Source organism: Seriola dumerili, unplaced genomic scaffold, assembly GCF_002260705.1.
Source record: "Seriola dumerili isolate Sdu_G_001 unplaced genomic scaffold, Sdu_1.0 BDQW01000036.1, whole genome shotgun sequence".
NCBI classification, from domain to species: Eukaryota; Metazoa; Chordata; class Actinopteri; order Carangiformes; family Carangidae; genus Seriola; species Seriola dumerili.
Genome location: NW_019174291.1, coordinates 4,168,793 through 4,188,781, shown reverse-complemented (window position 1 = coordinate 4,188,781; position 19,989 = coordinate 4,168,793). Strand labels below are relative to the sequence as shown.

The following is a 19,989-nucleotide window of genomic DNA, read 5'->3' as shown; positions in this document are numbered from 1 at the left end:
GAGTACATTAGTGTTATCAGTAAAACCTTAGGTGTCAAAATGAAAGCACTCCATATACAGGATAGCCTCTATTAGTCAGAGTGTTAATACTATGGGATGTAGAGAGGCCTGTTAGTTAAGATACATATCACTTTATCTTTATAGCACCTGTCATACAGGTAAGTGCAGTTCAGACAAGCTGAGAATAAGACAGTTCAGTAAAACAGTCTGAGAGCAGAGTGAATCACAAATCTGATAATTACCTAATAAAACAGACAAAAGACAATAACAAATACTAAACATTTTATAATATGAATACAGTCATGACACCTTCTCAAAGAAGGTGGATGAAGCTTTGTTGAGGCAGGAACATCTCCATGTCTGCAGTCATCTTCTGTCTCAATCACAGGATTCAACATCACCAGTGAGCAGAACAGGAGGCAGCTGAGGCTCACATCTTCCTCCACTGATCTCAGGGTTGGTGGTTGGATCCCCAGCTCCTCCAGTCTACATGTCCACATATTCTTGAGCAAAACACTGAGCCCTGGGGTGCCTCCTGATGGTTTGACCAGCTCACTGCCATCAGTGTGTGAGGGAATGTTTTAGATAAATGTATAATCCTCACAGTTTGGTCTACAAACATTCTCTAATCTTTTCATTATTAAAAACATCAGACTGCACATTAAACTGTGCTTTCCTTCAGGTCAAACCTCTCTAGCTCTGCAGACACCTCTCTCCCTGACTCCTGGTCTTTTAGACTGTGGTTCACTCCTTGTTCTGTTATATGTTTCAATATGAAGACGCCCTCTTGTTGACCTTTGACCTGGTACTGGTCTACTCAGCTCCACAGCGCCCCCCTCTCCCGCCCCCCGCCCCCCCCGCTCTGCAGAAACTTTTTCCTGCGTTTGTTACTTCCTGTTTGGTTGGGAACAGATCCTCCTCTGTGCTTTGTCTCCTCCGGTGTCTCTCTTTGAGAAACTTGTCTTTGTCTTATCCTCTGTCCTCCACACACCGACACTTACACCACCTCCAGCTAACGTTAAACCCAGCGGGAGGATCTGGATTCAGTGACCGGGACAGAGGGCAGGGAGACGTGCTGAGTGCACAAGGAGGAGCCGGTGTTTGTCTGGTTCTTTTGCTCCGGGACCTGATGGATTTTACTTAAACTGCCTGTCCTTAAAAACCACTAACAATGACCTTTCTGCTGCTAATGCTAATTAGACTGTCTGCTAATTAGCCGACGGTGCTAACCAGGTTAGTTAAATGAGTTAAGTAGTTAACACTGCCGCTGTTTTGAACTCTTAACTCCGACACGTTCTCCGTCTGTTAAAGTGCCTGCTTTTTAAAGCTAAAGGTGCTAATTAACACAGCAGCTAGCCTCGGCTAAGACTGAGATTAAATGTAGTCTTGGTTAAACGGACCGAAACCAGGCTAAATGTGTCGTTTGGAGGGTGAAGCTCAGCCCTCGGTGTGTGTGTCGTTGTTTTGAGTTAGACTTCACAGTCAGATTTTAATTTAGTTTTGAATGTAGTTTGGCCTGGTTTACATAGAGATAGATTCAGTCTGTGGTTTAAAATTGGCTTTAGTGTGGACTACGTTTGGTTTAAATGGGTTTAAACTGGACTTTAACTGTTGAGTTTGTTTTTGTTAAAAGGCGTTAGTTCTGGGTCACTAGTGTTGTTATTGGTGTATTTCCTGTCTGGATGTGGTTTTGAGTTCAGTTGGACTTTTATTTAAGGGAGTTTTGAATGTAGTCTGATCTGGCTCACACAGATTAAATTCAGACAGTTTTTGTCTTAAATTTAGACTGAGTTTGGCTTAAGGTTGTTAAACTGGACTTTAAATGAGGAAGGAGTTGGTGAACTGGGTAGGAAGTGTACTTATTACTGAGTTGATGGTACTGGGTTTAAGCTCATTTGGGTCATAAGTGTCTTTATTAGTGTTTATTTCCAGTTTGAAGTCAAAGTAGACTTTAGGTTAAAGGGGTTTTGAATGCCAGCTGGTTGGGTACATGTCATGTAGATGGGTTAAATTGAGTTTAAATTAAGTCCTGGGCTCAGACCAGGCTGGTGAAACAGTCCTGTGTTAAACTGGGTTATAATTGTATTGTATACAGGGCTTACTGGTCTAGGAACACGTTTAGACACAGTTTTTGGTTTAAGTGTCCTGTTTGGAGTTCACTACTGGTTTTTGGTTCAGTCAGGCTTTTGTTTGATGGGGTTTTGAATGTAGTCAGGGGACATGGACTCAGGTGGAGTTTGGATTTTGGTTAACTTGAGTAAATGGACTAAACTAGTCCTGTCCTAAACTGGGTAGTCGGTGTAGTCTGGCCTGGGTTTAGTGGGGGTCTAGAAGCAGGTAGTCCAGGTTTAAGTTCGGTTCTGGATCACAAGTGTCCTTATTTATTTCTGGTTTACTTAAAGGTTTTGTTAGACTTTGGTTTAATCAGATTTTGAATGTAGTCTGGTCTAGTTTACAGGGACAGACTGTGGTTTAAAACTGGTTTTAAATGTAGTCAGACCTTGTCTTTTCTGTCCTTGTGAAGACAGCCATTGCTGGTTTTGAAGTTTTAAAGAGTCCTTCTGGTTTTCATTGGTCTTTGATGCAGTTAGTCCAGGTCTAAGTGGGGTGTAGTCCCAGGTTTGGCTCATGATGGCAGAGCTCCACCAGACTCCCACCTCTCTATGCTGCTGTCGGAAGTCACTGCCAATCTCTGGGGCACGTTGTGTTGGGTACTCCACATGGCCCTCAGCAGCTCCAGGTCCCGGGTCTCCACGGTGCCCCCTGGTGGATGTGGCCTCAGCGTCTAACTTCAGTTGCTTCCAGCTGCGACACTTCCACTTGGACCTGCGGCTGAACTTTGCTGTGAAGGAGATGAGCGGCTGGCTGGTTCTGGATCTGATCCCAGTACAGGCGGGCATTCACACCCTGGTCCTGGACTCCCACCCCTCTCTGTTAATCCACTCCATAGACTGTAAGGTCCCTGGGGCCGGACAGGAGGAGCCCGTCTCCCTCACATATCGGATCGACCCGTTCACAGATTATGGATCATCGCTCAACATCAGCCTGCCAACAGCAGCCGTGAAACCAGGCCGACTGATCCAGATCACAATCCGCTACATCACCACAGATGGCCCAGCGGTAAGGAGACCACATCACACACTTGTTTATGATAGTTTATGAAGTCACGTGAAATATAAAGACCGTCACAGAGTGACATAAAGAAAACTTGACCAGAGTTCACTTTTTTTTTTAAATTAACCATAAGCACAGCAATATTTAACAACATAAAATAAAAAAAAGGATTTAGGGGTGCCACTAATGACTATCTTTCTATCCATTAATCCATTCATCTATCGACTATTTATAAATTAGTTGAGTAATCTAAATGATTAATTTTCCTTCAGAAAATCTGAATGACACTCTGGCATGGTCAATAATCCCAGATTCTGGGTTAGACATTTTCTCAAACACTTGTTCAGTGTAAATTCTCAGGCAGCAGCGGACAACGTTCTGAAAATATTTAGATATTGAAAAGCTCATCCTGATAATGAATAGACGACAGTTACAAATGAAGTAATCCTTCACTTTTTTGTGAGTGATCTCACTGTGCGGCATAAAAAATATTAATAACAAAATAACACTGGTGAAACAAGACTTCTAGTGAAGGGATTTGAACTGTGATGTGCTCAGACAGTAGCCAGCTGTAGGGATGGGAATTGTTAGGATTTTATTTCATCTTATCCCGGACCTTATTGATCCAGCTCACACTATTACTGGTTCTTTTTTTAAAAGAATAAATTCAGAGGGATTAGAATTGATTGCTCAGCCAGTTGCTCAGTTTACAACAGTCTGCCAAGATTTGTGGTGAACTGAGATTACCAGATGGACATACAAACATACAGCTTTCCTTTAGCTTTTCATAACAATTTGCTATTAGCTGAACCAGCGCCATGTTGTTGTGTAAAGACACACGGACACAGACAGCGGACAGAACAGATGAAAATATCTCTTTTGTGTTTGTGCTTGTTGAACAGTGGTTTGATAAAGTTCTTATTGGCCTTTTACTTTTTGTAAGTTCTGATCTCTACTTCACCTGGTTGTGTGTATATGCTGCTCTGCTGTGTGTGTGTGTGTGTGTGTGTGTGTGTGTGTGTGTGTGTGTGTGTGTGTGTGTGTGTGTGTGTGTGTGCTGTGCTGAGTATGCAGCCGAGCAGAGGACAGAGAAGCAATGTGATCATAAATGATAAATAGAAAATGAATATATGGGGGTTAATAGCGACAATTTGTTGACTTAAAATATTGACGTCGACTTATGGCAATTAATCGCGGTAGCCCTAAAATGATGTAAAAGAAAAGTTCTCAGTGATCCCGAGTTTCATGAGGTGTAGACCAGGACTCCAGGTGAGAACGTGCATCTTTCTGTGTTTCCTGTGTTGGACGTGAAGCAGTTTCCACTGAAGAACAGTAATGACAGATTCTTACAGGCTGTTACAGACAATGGCCAGAGCAAGCGGGGAAATCTACAAAGAAGAGGAATTTCAGTGAGTGTGAGGTGGAGGTTCTGCTGTCAGAGGTAGAGTGCAGAAAAAAATATTTACTTGGTTCTCTGTCCTCTGGCATAAATACTTAAGAAAGATTAGACCTGCAAGCAGGTATGAATGGAGTCCAAGCCCCCCATGCCACTCGCCCCCGGCTGCCCATTGAGAAAGCGCAATTCCGACCCGCAGGTCCGCCAGCACAAAGCAAATCTGAGGAAAACTTTTGACACAATTCTGCGGATGTGCTGAAAAGACTTCAGGTGTGATGGACGTATAAGGGATTTATGTTGAATCTTTGAAGTTCAATAGGTGAAACAGAAGGAATTTCAGTTTTTCTGTGATAGGCCACGCCCACTTTGGTCAATCATTACCAAATTTTATCCATCGACTCAGGTATGTATCTTGAACATGCACACGGAATTTTGTATAAATCCATGCAGCCAATTTTGCGCTATAAACTTTTCACATTTGTGGTGCCCCCTAGTGGCCGAATGGCACCAAATTTTGTAGCTACCCTTGGAGTGATATGGGTAATTTCCTAAGTTTGGTCTCAATAGCTTAAATTTTTCCAAATATATACAACACTTCCCTTATTGACGGGTAACAACAGTAAGTTGTTCCAATTTAACTTGCGGATTTTTTGGAGGAATGCAAATCTTTATACAAGTTTTGGTCATGATCATCTCTAGAGTCTGTGTGTAAAGTTTCGTGCCGATCGGACTCAATGCCTAGGAGGACTTTGAAAAAGTGCATTTAGTGCGATTTTGTGAAAAACATTTATAGGTGTGAATGGGTATGCGTACATATTCCATGCAAGGCTTTTGACTGTACGATGCACTGTGTGGGAGGTAGAGTCCTAAAAGCGTCTTCTTTCATTATAGCAGCGCCTTCTCTTATGGTGTAGGCTGCAGTATGACTTTTACCAGTGGAAGAAGAATAATGATAACTAGACCTGCAAGCAAGTATGAACGGGGTCCAAGCCCCCGGCGCCACTCGCCCCCAGCCGCCCAATTTCGGAATTTCTATTTTCTGTAATATGCCACGCCCACTTTAATCAAACATGCACACCTAATAGCTGATTAGCACCAAATTTGGTACAGACCCTCCCAATGACATCAGAAACTTAAGTCTTTTAGTTTCGTTTTAATATACATATTTTCCCAAAGATAAACAACACTTATGTTTTCACTAGGGATGGGAATTGATAAAACTTTATTAATACCAATGCCCTTATTGATTCTGCTTATCGATCCGATTCTTTATCGATTCCCTTATCGATTCCTTTGGATTTTCTGACTGCCTCTCGCAAAAGCGTGACGTCATTGTTTTGCAAGGCAAATGGAACTAAGTGGAAGGTATTAATAAGGGAATCGTTAAACATAAAGGCAAATGATGTTGATGGATCGAACCGGTTCTCAACTGGAACTGGTTCTCGATTTCCATCCCTAGTTTTCACCGCTAGCCACAGCAAGTTGCTCCATTGTAACTTGCGCATTTTTTGGACGAATGTGAATCCTTTGATACCTTTTCATCAAGAACATCTATAGAATCTCTTTGCAAGGTCTCATGCAAAATGGACTTAATGCCTATGAGGTGTCCTAAAAGGTAAATTTTGCATATTTAGTGATATTGCAAAGAAAGTTATAGGAGAAAATGGGCGTGACCTACATCAGGAGATTCAGCTACTTTCAGTGAACATGGGGATGTTTTTTGAATGGTGCGACATACTATGTGGGAGGTAGAGGTCAAAAATCAAACCATTTAAAAGAAAGCTTGTCATATTCATGTAAAGTGAGTTGAATATTTTGATAAATATGGAGTGATGAATTGACCATAGGTTGCATTTAGGCAAACATTTGTCACAATTCAGTGAATAACCAGAAAAATCAGCCCTGTAGGGCTTTATGAAGGTTGAGCAGTGAAACGTAATAAGCCACGCCCACCTTATTCCATCATTTGAGGGAGGGAATCAGGAATGTATTGGGAACACCAAATTCCATGTAAATCCACACAGCCAATTACGAGATATAAACAAGAGTATTGCTCTAGGAAATCTGAAACGGCTGATATTCCAGTCATCATCATGGGAAAAATAAATCGACGTGGTCTCTAAATGTTCGCTCCCTTCTTATTCTGTCATTGACAAGGTCTTCTAACAGGGCCAAAGCTGCCATTGTTGTTGGAGTATGTATCACATCCTTTTGCGCATGCTTTTATATCCACTTATTTAATTGCATACACCTGTGAATGTGCTATTGTTTTCAATAAGGCCCATGTGTCTGTGCTGTGTAAATCAGTTTGAGGAGTAATTGTTTTCACATGTGAGCCAACAGACTCATAAACCTAGAACTAGTTCCTTATGTTAGTAGTTTCACTTCATCACCTCTAAGTGTCACCAATTGACTGTAACCATTAGAAACGTGCATATGCCAGATATGAAGCTGGCGTGGAGGAACACAGATTCTAGCGTTAATTTCACTCATGTTAAATCCAACTGTGAGCGTGAAAGATGGCCTATGCAACGTTTTTGTGCATACTCAACGTTTGTACATGCGGCCCCTGGTGAGGACAAAGTCCAGGACCTGAACAAGTTCAGTTGCTGGGATGGAAACTGGAGGACACAGAGACTCTTGACTTGTTTCAGACTGAGAGGAGAGAAGACAGGTCCCTCAATAATCTGGCTGCAGGTCCCCCTGGCTGCATGTGTGTGGACTGGGACCAGTTCAAACACTGACTGACTTTTAGAGGCAAAACTCTTCAGTATCTGAAAACATCTAGGATTAAAAAGATGGCGGCTGTGGCTGATGAGGTAGAGCGGGTCATCCACTAATTAGAATGTCGGTGATTCGATCCCCAGCTCCTCCAGGCTGCATGTTAAAGTGCCTTTTTGCAAGATACTGAACCCCACGTTGCCCGTGATGGCTGATCCTGTGTGTATGAATGTGTGAGTGAATGGGTGAATGTGGCAAGTACTGTTAGGGGCTTTGGGTGATCAGTAAGACTACAAAAGCGCTATATAAGTCAATGAGAGTCTGGATCCTGGTTCTCTGGATCTCTAGATGTTTGAAGACATCTGAACTCTGGAGCAGTGTCATCAGATAATGGGTGTAATCAATGCAACAATGATTATTGAATGATTATTTTAATTATTATTATTATTATTATTTTTTTAAATGCATCAAATCTCTTTTTATTGATGGAAATATTCAACATCACTGAAGCTGCTGTGTGTGTGTGTGTGTGTGTGTGTGTGTGTGTGTGTGTGTGTGTGTGTGTGTGTGTGTGTGTGTGGTCAGATTTGGTGGCTGGACTCTGAGCTGACCTGTGGTCAGTCTCGTCCTCTGGTCTTCACTCAGGGTCACTCTGTGTGTAACCGCTCCTTCTTCCCCTGCTTCGACACACCGGCCGTCAAGAGCACATACACCGCTACTGTCAGGGTGAGTCTGACTTCTGTCCTCTGACCTCTGACACCTGGACTGTCACTGCTGTGTGTCTGAGCTGCTGTAGAGCTGGACACATACATAAGTCCACAGACTTCCACACAGTGTTACACAGATACTGATGTACATGGATTTCAAATCACTCCAAGTTAAACTCCATTATCTAAACATGAAAATAAATACAAACAACAAGACAGTGTTCAGTTTTTGACGTAAAGACTAAATATTTACACACATTTAATTATTCAGATCTGATGGGTGTCTTTTATGTGTAAAAAACACATGCAGCTTAGTGTTTTCCACTGACTTCATTAGTATCAGTCAGGAGCTGACTTCACTTCCAGTCTGTAGGATCAAACTGTTCATCCTTAAAACTCAAAACTTTACACTGAAGTTTAATTTAATGAGGTCAGCTCAGACCAGATTCAGTCCTTTAGATCAGGACTCTGGAGAGGATGTGAGACACTGTGGAGGAGAAACAGAATGCGGAAGAGAAACTGAATTTACAGTAGTTTAACTCAAAACATTTGAAAATATCCCCCTCATCCTCCTCTTCCTCTTCAGGTCCCAGATGGAGTGACGGTTCTGATGAGTGCATCTCGGAGTTCCTACTCCAAACAGGACCGGGTCTTCCAGTTCTCCATGGAGTTTCCTGTCCCATCTTACCTGGTGGCGTTGGTGGCCGGAGAGCTGCAGCACGTGGACGTCGGCCCAAGGTCGGTCAGACGACAAACATGAATAACACATAATTTCTCTCAGGCACACACTGTTGAACAACAGCAGTGACCTGCACCAATAACAAGGGTGTCATTGTTACACGTATTGTAAATGTGTCTCAGTACCACAGGATTGAATACAGTACATCCAGGTTCATAGTTTTAACTGTTTGCTCACAGTAGACTCCTCACACTGATCAGTCGAGTGAGTCCCCCTCCTGAGGGCAGCGATAATATCTTGACCAGAGGACACAGACCTCAGGTCAGTGTGTGATCTTTCAGTCCACAGATGTGATCAGTAGATTGACAGTGATTCAACATCATTTTTGACTGAACTTTATATTCACAATTCCAAAATAAATAAAAAAATCGAATTAAAATGATTGAATTAATCCCTCAGCCCCACACTGAAGCTTTTACAATCTTCCTCAGCTTTACAGTGAGTGTTTCAGCTTCTGTTCTGGTTCAGTCTCTCCATTCAGTCTCATCCAGCTGTTCTCAGAGAAACATCTGTTTTCAGCCTCTGTCCTCTACCTCTTGAGCAGCAAACAGCAGACAGACTCAGTCAGAGAGCAGCTGGTGAACATAGTGGAGCATTTAGCAGCTAAAGAGGAGCTGGTGGAGACCAAACAGCTAAAAGAAAGAGAGGGAACACTGGACTGAGATTAATCAGGTCACACAGACACCACCACAGATAGATCGCCATGTTGATCTGTAACAGCTGGATGTGGAGATAAGCAGCTGATTGTTATTAAACTCAACATGTCAACTTAAAAGGTGATGAGATGTGTGTGTTTATGACTTGTTTGTGCTTAAAAGACAGAAATCAGTCGACAAATACTGTGTCAACCTGTAAACTATCCACCATGTGTAAATCTGTAAATCTTAGTATGTATGACCATCAGGATTAAAATGACAGATTTGCTGAGTTTTGATGAAGATCACATGTAACAGGACTGATGTGACCTTTGACCCCCGCCTGTCCTCCTCTAATTAGAAGTCGTGTGTGGGCGGAGCCATGTCTGTTGTCCTGTGCAGTGAAGAAGTTGGGAGGCAGTGTGGAGCGCTGGCTGGGCGTGGCCGAGGAGCTTTTTGGGCCTTACCTGTGGGGCAGGTGAGTTCACAGTTTTATGAGACATGGTTTTACCTTGCAATGACTGAAAATACAAGTATAACAACCTCCACCGTCCCTCAGGTGTGACATCGTGTTCCTCCCCCCCTCCTTCCCGATCGTTGCCATGGAGAACCCGTGTCTCACCTTTATCATCGCCTCCATCCTGGAGAGCAGCGAGTTTCTGCTGATCGACGTCATCCACGAGATCGCCCACGGCTGGTTTGGAAACGCCGTCACCAACGCCACGTGGGAGGAGATGTGGCTGAGTGAAGGGCTGGCAACATATGCCCAAAGGAGGATAACTACTGAGGCCTACGGTAGGAGTACTGCTGACTGTACTGATGAAAATACTACTACTACTGATACTATCACTACTGAGGCTTACGGTAGGAGTACTGCTGAAAATACTGTGAAAATACTGCCAAAAATACTGATGGAAATACTACTACTGATACTGTCACTACTGAGGCCTATGGTATGAGTACTGCAGAAAATACTGCGAAAATACAGCTGAAAATACTGCAGAAAAATACTACAGTTCTGAGGCCCATGTTAGTTTTAGTATTCAGTATTTTTTAAAGTAAAATGTTCTCAAAGAGCAAAATAAACCTCCTTAAAGATCAAGTAAATTTGAAGCAGTTTGAATTTGCTCCTGCTAACAGACTCAGATATGATGTCATCTGAAATATAATGTATTGGGTTTCATGGATTTTATTTATTTGTATGTATTTAAGTTTCAGTACTAATAGTAATATTATGCCTGCTCACTACAGAATACTGTACATAACCCCTTAAAGATAATTGTTGGGTCTGAGATCTGCCTCACGAGCAGGATACCATAAATGTTGAGTCTGTAGACACGGGGCACCATATGGTGGACCTTCAGTTGTCTATCAATTTATTGGCTATCATACATTAAGAAAATATTAATATTAAAAATATTAATATTAAATAGTAACTTTAAAATGAATTAAAGTCCAAAGACAAAAAGGGAAGAGGAAGAGCAAAGGAGATCTGGTTTTGTTTGGTGACACCCTGGGGGGTCACATGTCACACACTGACCAACACTGACTGGTCAGTGAAGTCCCTGGGGGAGGGTCGTCCCCTGGTGTGAACAGTGAGAAAAGTGAGTTCTATTGTCTGTAGAACAAATAGCATGTGTTCTCTTGTATGAGTCCCAAAATAATTAATTGATAATCAATATTTCACTGTCCATTCATTTAACCATAAATTATTCTTTTAATATCCAATCAAAAATATCTTAATTAAAGCCTTAAGTCTTTGTTATTAACCAACTGTTAAGGTAAAAATGAAGGTTTAGTGTTGTTTCAGAGGTGTTTCACAGTGTAGTACAGGAGCACGTTGTCCACATACTTTTGGCCATATACTGTATCACTACAAAGGCCAAGCAACCAGCTGCTGTTACTACAACATCTGCAGTAGTACTGGATGAAACGGAGTAACTCTTCCCTCCTCATCTTCAGGTGAGGCGTTCACCTGTCTGGAAACTGTCGTGCGATTGGATGCCCTCCACAGACAGTTGCGTCTCCTTGGAGACAACAACCCTATGAGTAAACTACAGGTCAAGTTTGAGCCAGGTAACCAGACACACACAGAAACACACACACACACACATTTGTGAGTGACACTGACACAGGTGAGTTGACATTATTGTCCCCTCCTCCCTCCTCCAGGTGTTAACCCCAGCACTCTGATGAACCTGTTCACCTACGAGAAAGGTTTCTGTTTTGTGTCGTACCTGTCTCAGCTCTGTGGTGATGTCCGCCGCTTCGACTGTTTCCTCAGGGTCAGTACACACATGCACACCATTCCAGTGAGGACGCTCTCTGACATCACGCATTCCGTAGACCACTGGCAACCCATGAGCCAAAACTGGCCCGCCAGCAACAATATCTGGCCCGCCAAATTATTTTGGTATGATTTTTTTTTTTTTTTATCTAAAAAAAAAATGGATGTCCGTCTCAGTAGCAAGTCACCCACAGAATCACTTCCCTTTACCAATTTTGCCTAGAAAATAAAGGACAAAGAAAGTCAGCTTTTTGTTTTGTTTAGTTTTTTGTTTTTTTTGCAGCAATGCTTTATTTTTTATTTCAAGGTATTGTGAGCTTTTATACTGAAAAGTTCTGAAAGGAAGTTCCAAAGGTTCTATTGCTTACTTGACAAACCTCTGACAGAGCAGATATACGATGTGTGATATGAAATAAATAACATGAGTTCAGTAAATCAGTCAGTCTCACATATAATATGAAACTGTGGGTGAACGAGCTTACAAACAAGCGTCAAAGCAGCGGAAAGATAGGAACCACAACTTCTGGTCAGGACTTTCAGAATAAAATCAGAGTGAAAACAGAATGCCGATGATGAGCAAGATCGTGGATTGTGATTCTACCCTAAAAAGAAAAAAACAGTTGTCCACACAACCACAGGAAGACATGTACACGAACACAGTCAAACACAAAACAAAGACAGACTCAGATGAGCTCAGACCTCCTCTGTCAGTGTACAAGGCAGATATATTTGAATGTCACATGATTGTTTACAAAAAGACAGGGACACACTGACTAAAGCTCCTGGTGTGATGACTGATGGGACCAGGCTCTGTTCCAGTCTGCCTCAGGTGGTCTGTTCCAGTCTGGGCCAGGGGACCTATTCCGGTTTTGGGTCTGCTGATTGTCAAAAACATTTAAAAGAAACAAATGAAAGTCAGAGTGTAATGTTAATCATTGAGTCTCTGTCACACTCAACTGTCAGATGCTTCTATCAAAAGAGACTTAAGTGAGGGACATCACTTAAGCTTCAGTGCAGTAGGAGACCTTGGTCTAAGGACTAAGTACAACATCTATTTAATAAGTGAAGGAGCTCAGGTAAAGAAGTACAGGTAAAGTTCAAAGTTAGAGCTAGTTATACATGTTAGGATGTTAAAAGTGTAAGGAGAGGAGGTGCTCTCTGAAGAGAGAAGTCTTCAACAGATTCTTGAAGATAGAGAGGGATGCTCCTGCTCTGATAGACTTTAGTAGCTTGTTCCACTATTGAGGAACCACAGACTAGAACATTCTGGACTTAGACTGTCCAGGTGTCCAGGTGAGAGATGACCATGGTCTGGACTAAGAGCTGGGTGGAGTACTGAGTCAGGTAAGACCTGATTCTTCTGATGTTGTATAGAGCAAAGAGACATGACCAGGAGATATAATGATATGATATAAGAAGCCATGTGAGCAGATAATTGGACCTAAGGAGGTGGTGTATATTATGAGGAGGGGTCCCAGTACTGATCCCTAGGGAACTCCAGTGGTGAGGGGATGGGATAAGGACATACTGTATGTCTTTGCCATGACGCACTGAAGGAGCGACCAGTAAGATAAGATTCAAGCCAAGAAAGGGTTTTGCCGTCCTGCTGTCTGTCAGAGAGCACAGACAGCAGGATGGTTCAATTTATCAAAGGCTGCTGAGAGGTCCAGCAAGATAAGAACTGAGGACAGACCTGCAGCTCTAGCTGCTCTTAGAGTTTCTATCACAGACCAGGGCTGTTTCAGTGGAGTGGTCGCTCTTAAAGTCTGACTTTTTTGGATCAAGGGGGTCATTCCATGAGAGCAATTCTGAGACCTTCTTAAAAACTGCCCTCTGTATATACTTAGATAAGAATGGAAGTAGAGAGACTAGTTGATAGTTCTCCACTTGAGCAGAATCCAGTGGGGGTTTTTTGAGCTACCTGACTCCGGATTTCCACTGGGGCCGTCAGCGCCGCGGAACGTCAGCGTTGCGGTTTTGCTCCATCCTCTGCCCGGCGTCAATCCCCACTTATATCCATTGAGTCTGTTTGAATGTGATTGGAAATGTTCCTGAAGCCAGTGAAGTATTTATCTCGCATGATTGCTGGTACAATGGAGGGATGTATAGCCTGGAGGAGGTGTGCACCTCAGTGGTCTGACTGCTGGATAAAGACTACACAGGGGACTCAGCTGTTTCCTTCATGTATTGCAGTGATATGTTGTCTTGAACCTTTAGAGGGGTCACAGGAGCCAGGTCAGAGGTCAGTATAAACAGCTCTGTCTGCTGTTTGTGTTTTCAGGATTACATCTCACAGTTTAAGTTTAAAAGCGTTGTGGCTCAGGACCTCATCGACTACTTCCTGGGTTATTTCCCCGAGCTGCAGGGCGCGGCTGTGGCTCAGAAAGAAGGTGAGGAGGCAGTGGGGGGTCTTGGTTGGGAGGGGGTGTTAACTGGACTGAGCACCTGAATATTTAATTTACCGACTTCCACCATAACAGAAATCTGTGTGTGTTTTTGGAGAAGTTAAAGTGTGAACCCCCCTCCTTCCCCCGTCCTGCTGCTGGTCCTCAGGTCTGGAGTTTGAGCGCTGGCTCAGCGGCTGTGGGCCTCCTCTGTATGAACCGGATCTGTCAGCAGGGGGCACTCTGATCCAGCCGGTCCAGGATCTGTGTGATCTGTGGAGGAGCATCGAGTCCCCAGACCTGCAGACCCTGACCACCTTTGACCTCTCAGCCTGGAGCACCTTTCAGATCGTCCTTTTCCTGGACCGCATGCTGGACCACTCACCGCTGCCACACGGTAATACTACTAGTACTACTACTACCAATACTACTAATACTACTAGTACTAATACTATGCTAATACTACTACTGCTAGTACTGCTAATAATACCACTACCACTACTACCTTTACTAATACTACTACTACTGCCACACTAGTACTATTCGTTCTAGTACTACAACCTGCTCTCATTTAGGACTGAATGACTGGTTATGTTGGAGTAAAGCTGCTGTGAGACAGAAAGGCGTAACAAGGCTGAGAATATTGGCTCCCTCTGATCCTGGACCATCCTGGACCACCCACCACAGACCCCTACTGTTAACCTACCATAATCTCATCATGAAGCCAGGCAGAGTGAGGTGTAGCTTGTACGCATGGTTTATTGATCCAGACCTGATGATGATTTGCTGAATGATCAGTTCCCTGCCAATGCCTGGCTGCAGCAGGATCACTCAGTCCTCAGAGACTCCCCCGAGTCCAGACCACATCTGTACTCGGTCTCAGATCTCATGTTGGACTCTTGAGTCCTTTAAGGTCCTGACTGTGAGTCACTGACAGCAGTGATGAATCTGTGTTTGGTCAGTGTCAGCAAAACCCTGAAGACAGAGGATACGAGTCAGTAACTGACCAGTCTGACCAGTCTGTTACTGAAGAGTCTGTTACTGACTGTTACTGACTGGTCTTTTACTGAGCGGTCCATTACTTACCAGTCTGTTACTGACTGCTCTGTTACTGATTGTTACTGACTGGTCTCTTGCTGACTGTTACTGACTGGTCTGTTACTGCCCGGTCTGTTACTGCCTGGTCTTTTACTGACCAGTCGTAGGGTGGTGTTCTCCACCTCGAGCTCACGTACAGCCTGTGTCAGCTGTCTGAGTCTCCTCTGGGTCTCTGTCAGCTCTCTGGTGGTGTCCTGGTTGATCCTACTCAGCTCTGCGATGACCTCCTGGCTGTCTTGCTTTAGCTGTTGGGTAGTATCAGACTCAGCTAGCTTGGCCAAAGTGAGCTCTCTGAACTCAGTGAAGTCCAGCTCCAGGAGGGAGAAGCTCTCTCTTAGTTGTTGGAGGAGTGGGACCAGACTGACTGGTTGTTAGTTTCAGGTCTGCTTCTGTGACTTCTGTTATTCTCCTCTTCCTATTTTTTTTCAGTTAACCATTTTTTTATATTTTAGTAGATGAATCTTTTAAAAGTATGTGTGTCTCACTTCTTTCAGTGTTGTAGATATAGTGTCTTCGTTTTCAGCCTCTTGCGTGTTTTTTTTTCAGCCTCTTGTCTGACCTCATCTTCAGGTTTGGTGTCAGGGAGCAGGATAGTTGATTCGCTCCTTGCTGTCTGTTAGATTTAGATGTGCTGAGATCTTCTCTTGTTGGTGATATAAAAGGTACTTTTGTTGCTGTTTTTCTTCTTTTTTCGATCTTTGTACCTTTATGTTGCTTTTCATTGATTTTCGGTTTTCTCTGTTTTGTTTTTTAATCCAAAAGTTGAGGAAATTTCAGGAGTTAATTTTGTCTGACTTCTCTCTCACCATGGAAATCTCTCATGCCCAAATCGGACCCAGCTGGAGTTGAGCTCCATCTCCCTCAAAATCATATCATCATATCACACGCCTTTTTAAATCCTCCAGTACTGCTAACAACATATGGGTCTCGATGAGTAATTCAGAAGACTACAAAGAGAGATGTTTGAGGTGATTTCTTTCTCTCTGTCTCTCTCTCTCTGTCTCTTTGTGTCTCTGTCTCTCTCTCTCTGTCTCTCTGTCTCTGCAGATGTGATGGTGAGTCTGTCTGGTTGTTACTCGACTCTGTTTGATGGTCTGAATGCTGAGGTTCAGATCCGCTGGCTGCAGATGGTGGTGAGGAACACATTCTACCCAGACCTGCCCCGTGTCCGGGCCTTCCTCCACAAACACGTGAGAACATGAGAACATACATTGTGGTACTACTGCTGAGACTACGCGAAGACTTCATTTAGTATAGTTCCCATAATGCTTTGTAAGGGTCTCTGTTCAACATGAACTCTGTCCACAGACGTCCAGGATGTATACGTTGCCACTGTACGAGGACCTAGTTGCCGGGGTGATGAAGTGCGTTGCTGTGGAGATTTTCTACCAGACTCAGCGTCGCCTACATCCAAACCTGAGACGGACGTTACAGCAGATCCTGTTCCAGACGAGCTCCGCCCCAGCCAATCAGAATGGTCCAGCTCTGTCCACGTTACCCCCTTCCCCCTCCCCCTCCACACAGCCACCACAGCCTGCTGCCACAGCAACAGCCTCTGCTGCCGCCGCTGGAACAACAACCGCTATCGCTCTGAGGGACGTCAACGTGTCAGCGTGAAGTACACCTTTACAGTGGTGACGGAGTGATGGAGGGTCAATGCTCTTACTTGGTCTGTTGTTCCCATGGTGACAAAATGTTGTCATTATCAGATGTGTGATGTAAGGTGTTGCTGTGGCAACAGCAGCCGCTAACTGAGGGCTACAGACATGAAAGTTTAAGCACTGTGATATCACGACATGAAGTTCACTCCAGAGCTTTTAAAGTCTGGGTCGTGGGTGGTTAAACTGGGGGGTGGGGGGTCAGATATCATGGTGTGGGGCTGCTGCTTCATCATGTGACAGTTTTTAAGCTCAACTCAAAACTCTCCATGTTCCTGAGGGTCTGCAGACGCACCTGGGTATACTCCACACCTGTACCCTGAGTTCATCAGGACCTTTAACCTTTGAGCTTTTGTGTTGGTCAAACTGTGACCAGAGTGTGGTGAAGATTGAAACTTTTAGATTTTTGCTCTTGGTGCAATTTAACTGATGACTTGAAAAGAGACGTGACTTTTGTTCTGTGCTTCAGTCTCAGCAGAATCAGTTTGATGCGATCGGTTTGCTTTTGAGTCCAGCTCAGGTGAGGCTCCAGCAAGGTGACCTCACTGCTGAATCATTCTTCATTTTTAAGTTCAGTGATCTTGGCATTATTAACCAATCCTTTGCAGAAAACCTGGTTAGTGAACAGAACCTGTGTGAGGGTTGTCTATGATCAGATAAGCTGCAGGTGCTCATGGATGTTCATGGTCTGTCCTGCAGCATGTGGAGGTTCCTCAGAGGCACACTTGGCTGATGAGGACATCCTGACACCCAGACACTGACACTCACTCTCACTCTCTCTCACACACACACACACACACACACACACACACACACACACACACACACACACACAACCACACATCACGAGAGTTTACAGAGGACACAGTGAATATATATATATATATATATATATATATATATATATAAAATCAAAGATTTTATTTTGAAAGATTCCTCACTGGTAACGCCCTGTATTTCTCAGTGTGTGATAACAGGATGTAAACTGTTCTTCATGAAGAGCAGATTGTTGGATGATCTGTTAGACCGTCAGTGAATCAAACAGGTCACAAAGTCCTTCAGTCTCCATTCCAGATCCCACAGGAACACTTGTGGACCAGGTGACTTTTTAGCCCTCCTTGGCTATGATTGGTGCATTGAGGCAAAGAGACGGTGCTTAAGATTGATCAATAACTGTGTGATCATGAGTAAACCAAGTGTGTCATGCTGAAACCAGAGTAGTGGAGTGTCATTCGATTACGACTGCCAGGGTGCATTTCACTGACAAACATCCAGTCACAGTAAACAGTGTTAAAACCTGCAAGACCTGCAGTAGTGCGTTCCCCCTTTATGATCTGGACCAGACTGTGTCGGTCTGTCTGGAAACATCCTGGTGATTCACTACAGGAAGTGATGAGGAAGGTTTCCAGCTGCTTCCTCATTCTCCAGGGAGCTCAGATGGAAACTCCCTCAGAGTGCAGTGTCATGATTTCTGAGTAAGAGGCACTTGATGTAGATGTAGCTGTGATCTTGTAGACCTGAGACCTTCACTGTTCTGTTAACTGTCTCTGTGTCGGTTCCTTTAACTAACTGCTGCTTTTAACCGCAGTAACAGCTCGATAACCAAACATGTAGCTGATACCTGACCCCTCAGGTACCTCCATCTGACTGATCCTGCAGAACAGGACCAGGACTCTGAGCTCCTCGCTCACACTCTGATCCATCCGTCTGAAAGTTGAACTGGACATTTATCAGGGAGGCAGAGTCTTTGTATGACAGGACTCGGTGGGAAAACCCTAACCAGCAGACTTCACCTGAGTGGCCTTAACGCTGCCTTCACTGCAGCTGGGAACTGAGCTGTTTCAGTGAGAGTTCAGACACAAGTTCTGCTCTTCTGGTCCTGTTTGTTCTTCGTCTCTTTAATGATGATCCTGACTGTTTGTACCTGAAATCACCAGCAGAAAAAATGCAGGCTTTAATGTAGCTTCCTGGGTTAGGGTTAGCTGACCCTGAGCGCCTCCACAGACAGAATTATAATCAACATGTGATTCAGAATAAACACTTGAAATTACCAAAGGTGTTTTCTTAATTTACTGACACCATGTGACTCCAGGGTTGGTGGGGCGGGACAGTGGGGGTGATCCAGAAATCTATGAAATCTTATTTAAAATGTTTTTGTTTTGTTTTTTGGCTTGTCTTTCTTTTAGTTCATAACATGTATTAAAACTACATTTATATTATTCTTTTATGTCATCACGTTTACATCTTTAATACATACTTAAATATTTATCGACATGTTCAGTTTTTTTCTCGTCTCTTCATCATAAAACAGCAGCGTCATGTTTTATAATTAATTTTATGCTTTTATTTTCAGTTAAACCGGAAATGTAAAGTCGAACATGTTTTTCATAATGTCAGCAGTTTCCGGAAAGTATCGGAAGTGTGGTGAGCGTGCCTTCAAATTAAAAGCTTTAGAATGCAACTGAGATGAGTGAGGCGAAACGGGATCAGTTTCACACTGTATGTCTCTGTTTTCAGCTGCTCTTTCTCACCTGAACACTCGACTCTAAAATCATCAATTCAGAGCAGATCGAGTGTTTTAGCTGTCTGGTTTCTGTCTCGGAAGGTCTACACAGCACTGTCACTGTTTAACTGCCACTGTACGTCACTGCGTCATTCTTCTGTTGCTGTGAACAAATCTACTCGGTCCATTCATATAAAATAACTTATGTAAAAGTCACATGCAGGTCAAGTTTCCTAATCACATGTAAACATTAGATTAATAAACAGAAATCCTCTGATGTCAAAGTAAATCAAAACAGATTCTATTGACTCTAGTTTAAAACAGATAAAACCATCTGGAAGGGAAGTTGTACTTATTTATATATAGATTCATTGTGGGGCCTGGTGGTTCATTGTAAAGAATCCGTTCCAGACCTACTCTGTATGAAACCCCTATTGTGACTTGGTGCCATATAAAAACAGGCAAAATTATTCACACACAGCCTAAAAAATGTCTGCCGCTGTTCTTAAATGCTCTTATTTTGAAGGGCGGTACCGAAAGTAATGTATCATATTGTGTTGGTCTTGACGGCGGTGTGGCATCCGGAGGAGACTGGGAGCATCACAGACCTGCAACAGCTGGACCGACACATCTGGACCGGAACTGAGGAGGCCTGAGAGAGAGGGAGAAAACAGGCGGACAGACAGGTGGACAGACAGTCTGTGGTCTCTCCCTCCCACCACCTCCCCCTCGCCCCCATCTATCCGT

At 43.5% G+C, this 19,989-nt stretch overlaps 1 protein-coding gene across 2 annotated transcripts; it reads left to right on the top strand.

Annotated features, from left to right (window-relative positions):
• The first annotated feature begins 908 nt into the window (after nucleotides 1-908).
• Nucleotides 909-17,547, top strand: rnpepl1 (arginyl aminopeptidase like 1). Of its 2 annotated transcripts, XM_022738449.1 has the most exons (11): nucleotides 909-3,120; nucleotides 7,817-7,957; nucleotides 8,525-8,676; nucleotides 9,674-9,790; nucleotides 9,872-10,107; nucleotides 11,275-11,388; nucleotides 11,485-11,597; nucleotides 13,881-13,989; nucleotides 14,153-14,380; nucleotides 16,129-16,271; nucleotides 16,390-17,547. In XM_022738449.1, the coding sequence occupies exons 1-11, from the start codon at nucleotides 2,629-2,631 to the stop codon at nucleotides 16,696-16,698; spliced, it is 2,154 nt and encodes a 717-aa protein (XP_022594170.1). In that variant the 5' UTR covers nucleotides 909-2,628; the 3' UTR covers nucleotides 16,699-17,547. The 2 variants fall into 2 exon arrangements, with proteins under 2 accessions (XP_022594170.1, XP_022594171.1); XM_022738450.1 differs by lacking the exon at nucleotides 7,817-7,957.
• Nucleotides 17,548-19,989: the final 2,442 nt, after the last annotated feature.

What these genes read in the sequence shown, in the direction of transcription:
- rnpepl1 (XM_022738449.1), top strand. Translation starts at nt 2,629, where the DNA reads ATGATGGCAGAGCTCCACCAGACTCCCACCTCTCTATGCTGCTGTCGG. An exon ending in GATAACTACTGAGGCCTACG is followed by an intron (nt 10,108 to 11,274) that starts GTAGGAGTACTG and finishes CCTCATCTTCAG; the next exon opens with GTGAGGCGTTCACCTGTCTG. An exon ending in CCACTCACCGCTGCCACACG is followed by an intron (nt 14,381 to 16,128) that starts GTAATACTACTA and finishes CTGTCTCTGCAG; the next exon opens with ATGTGATGGTGAGTCTGTCT.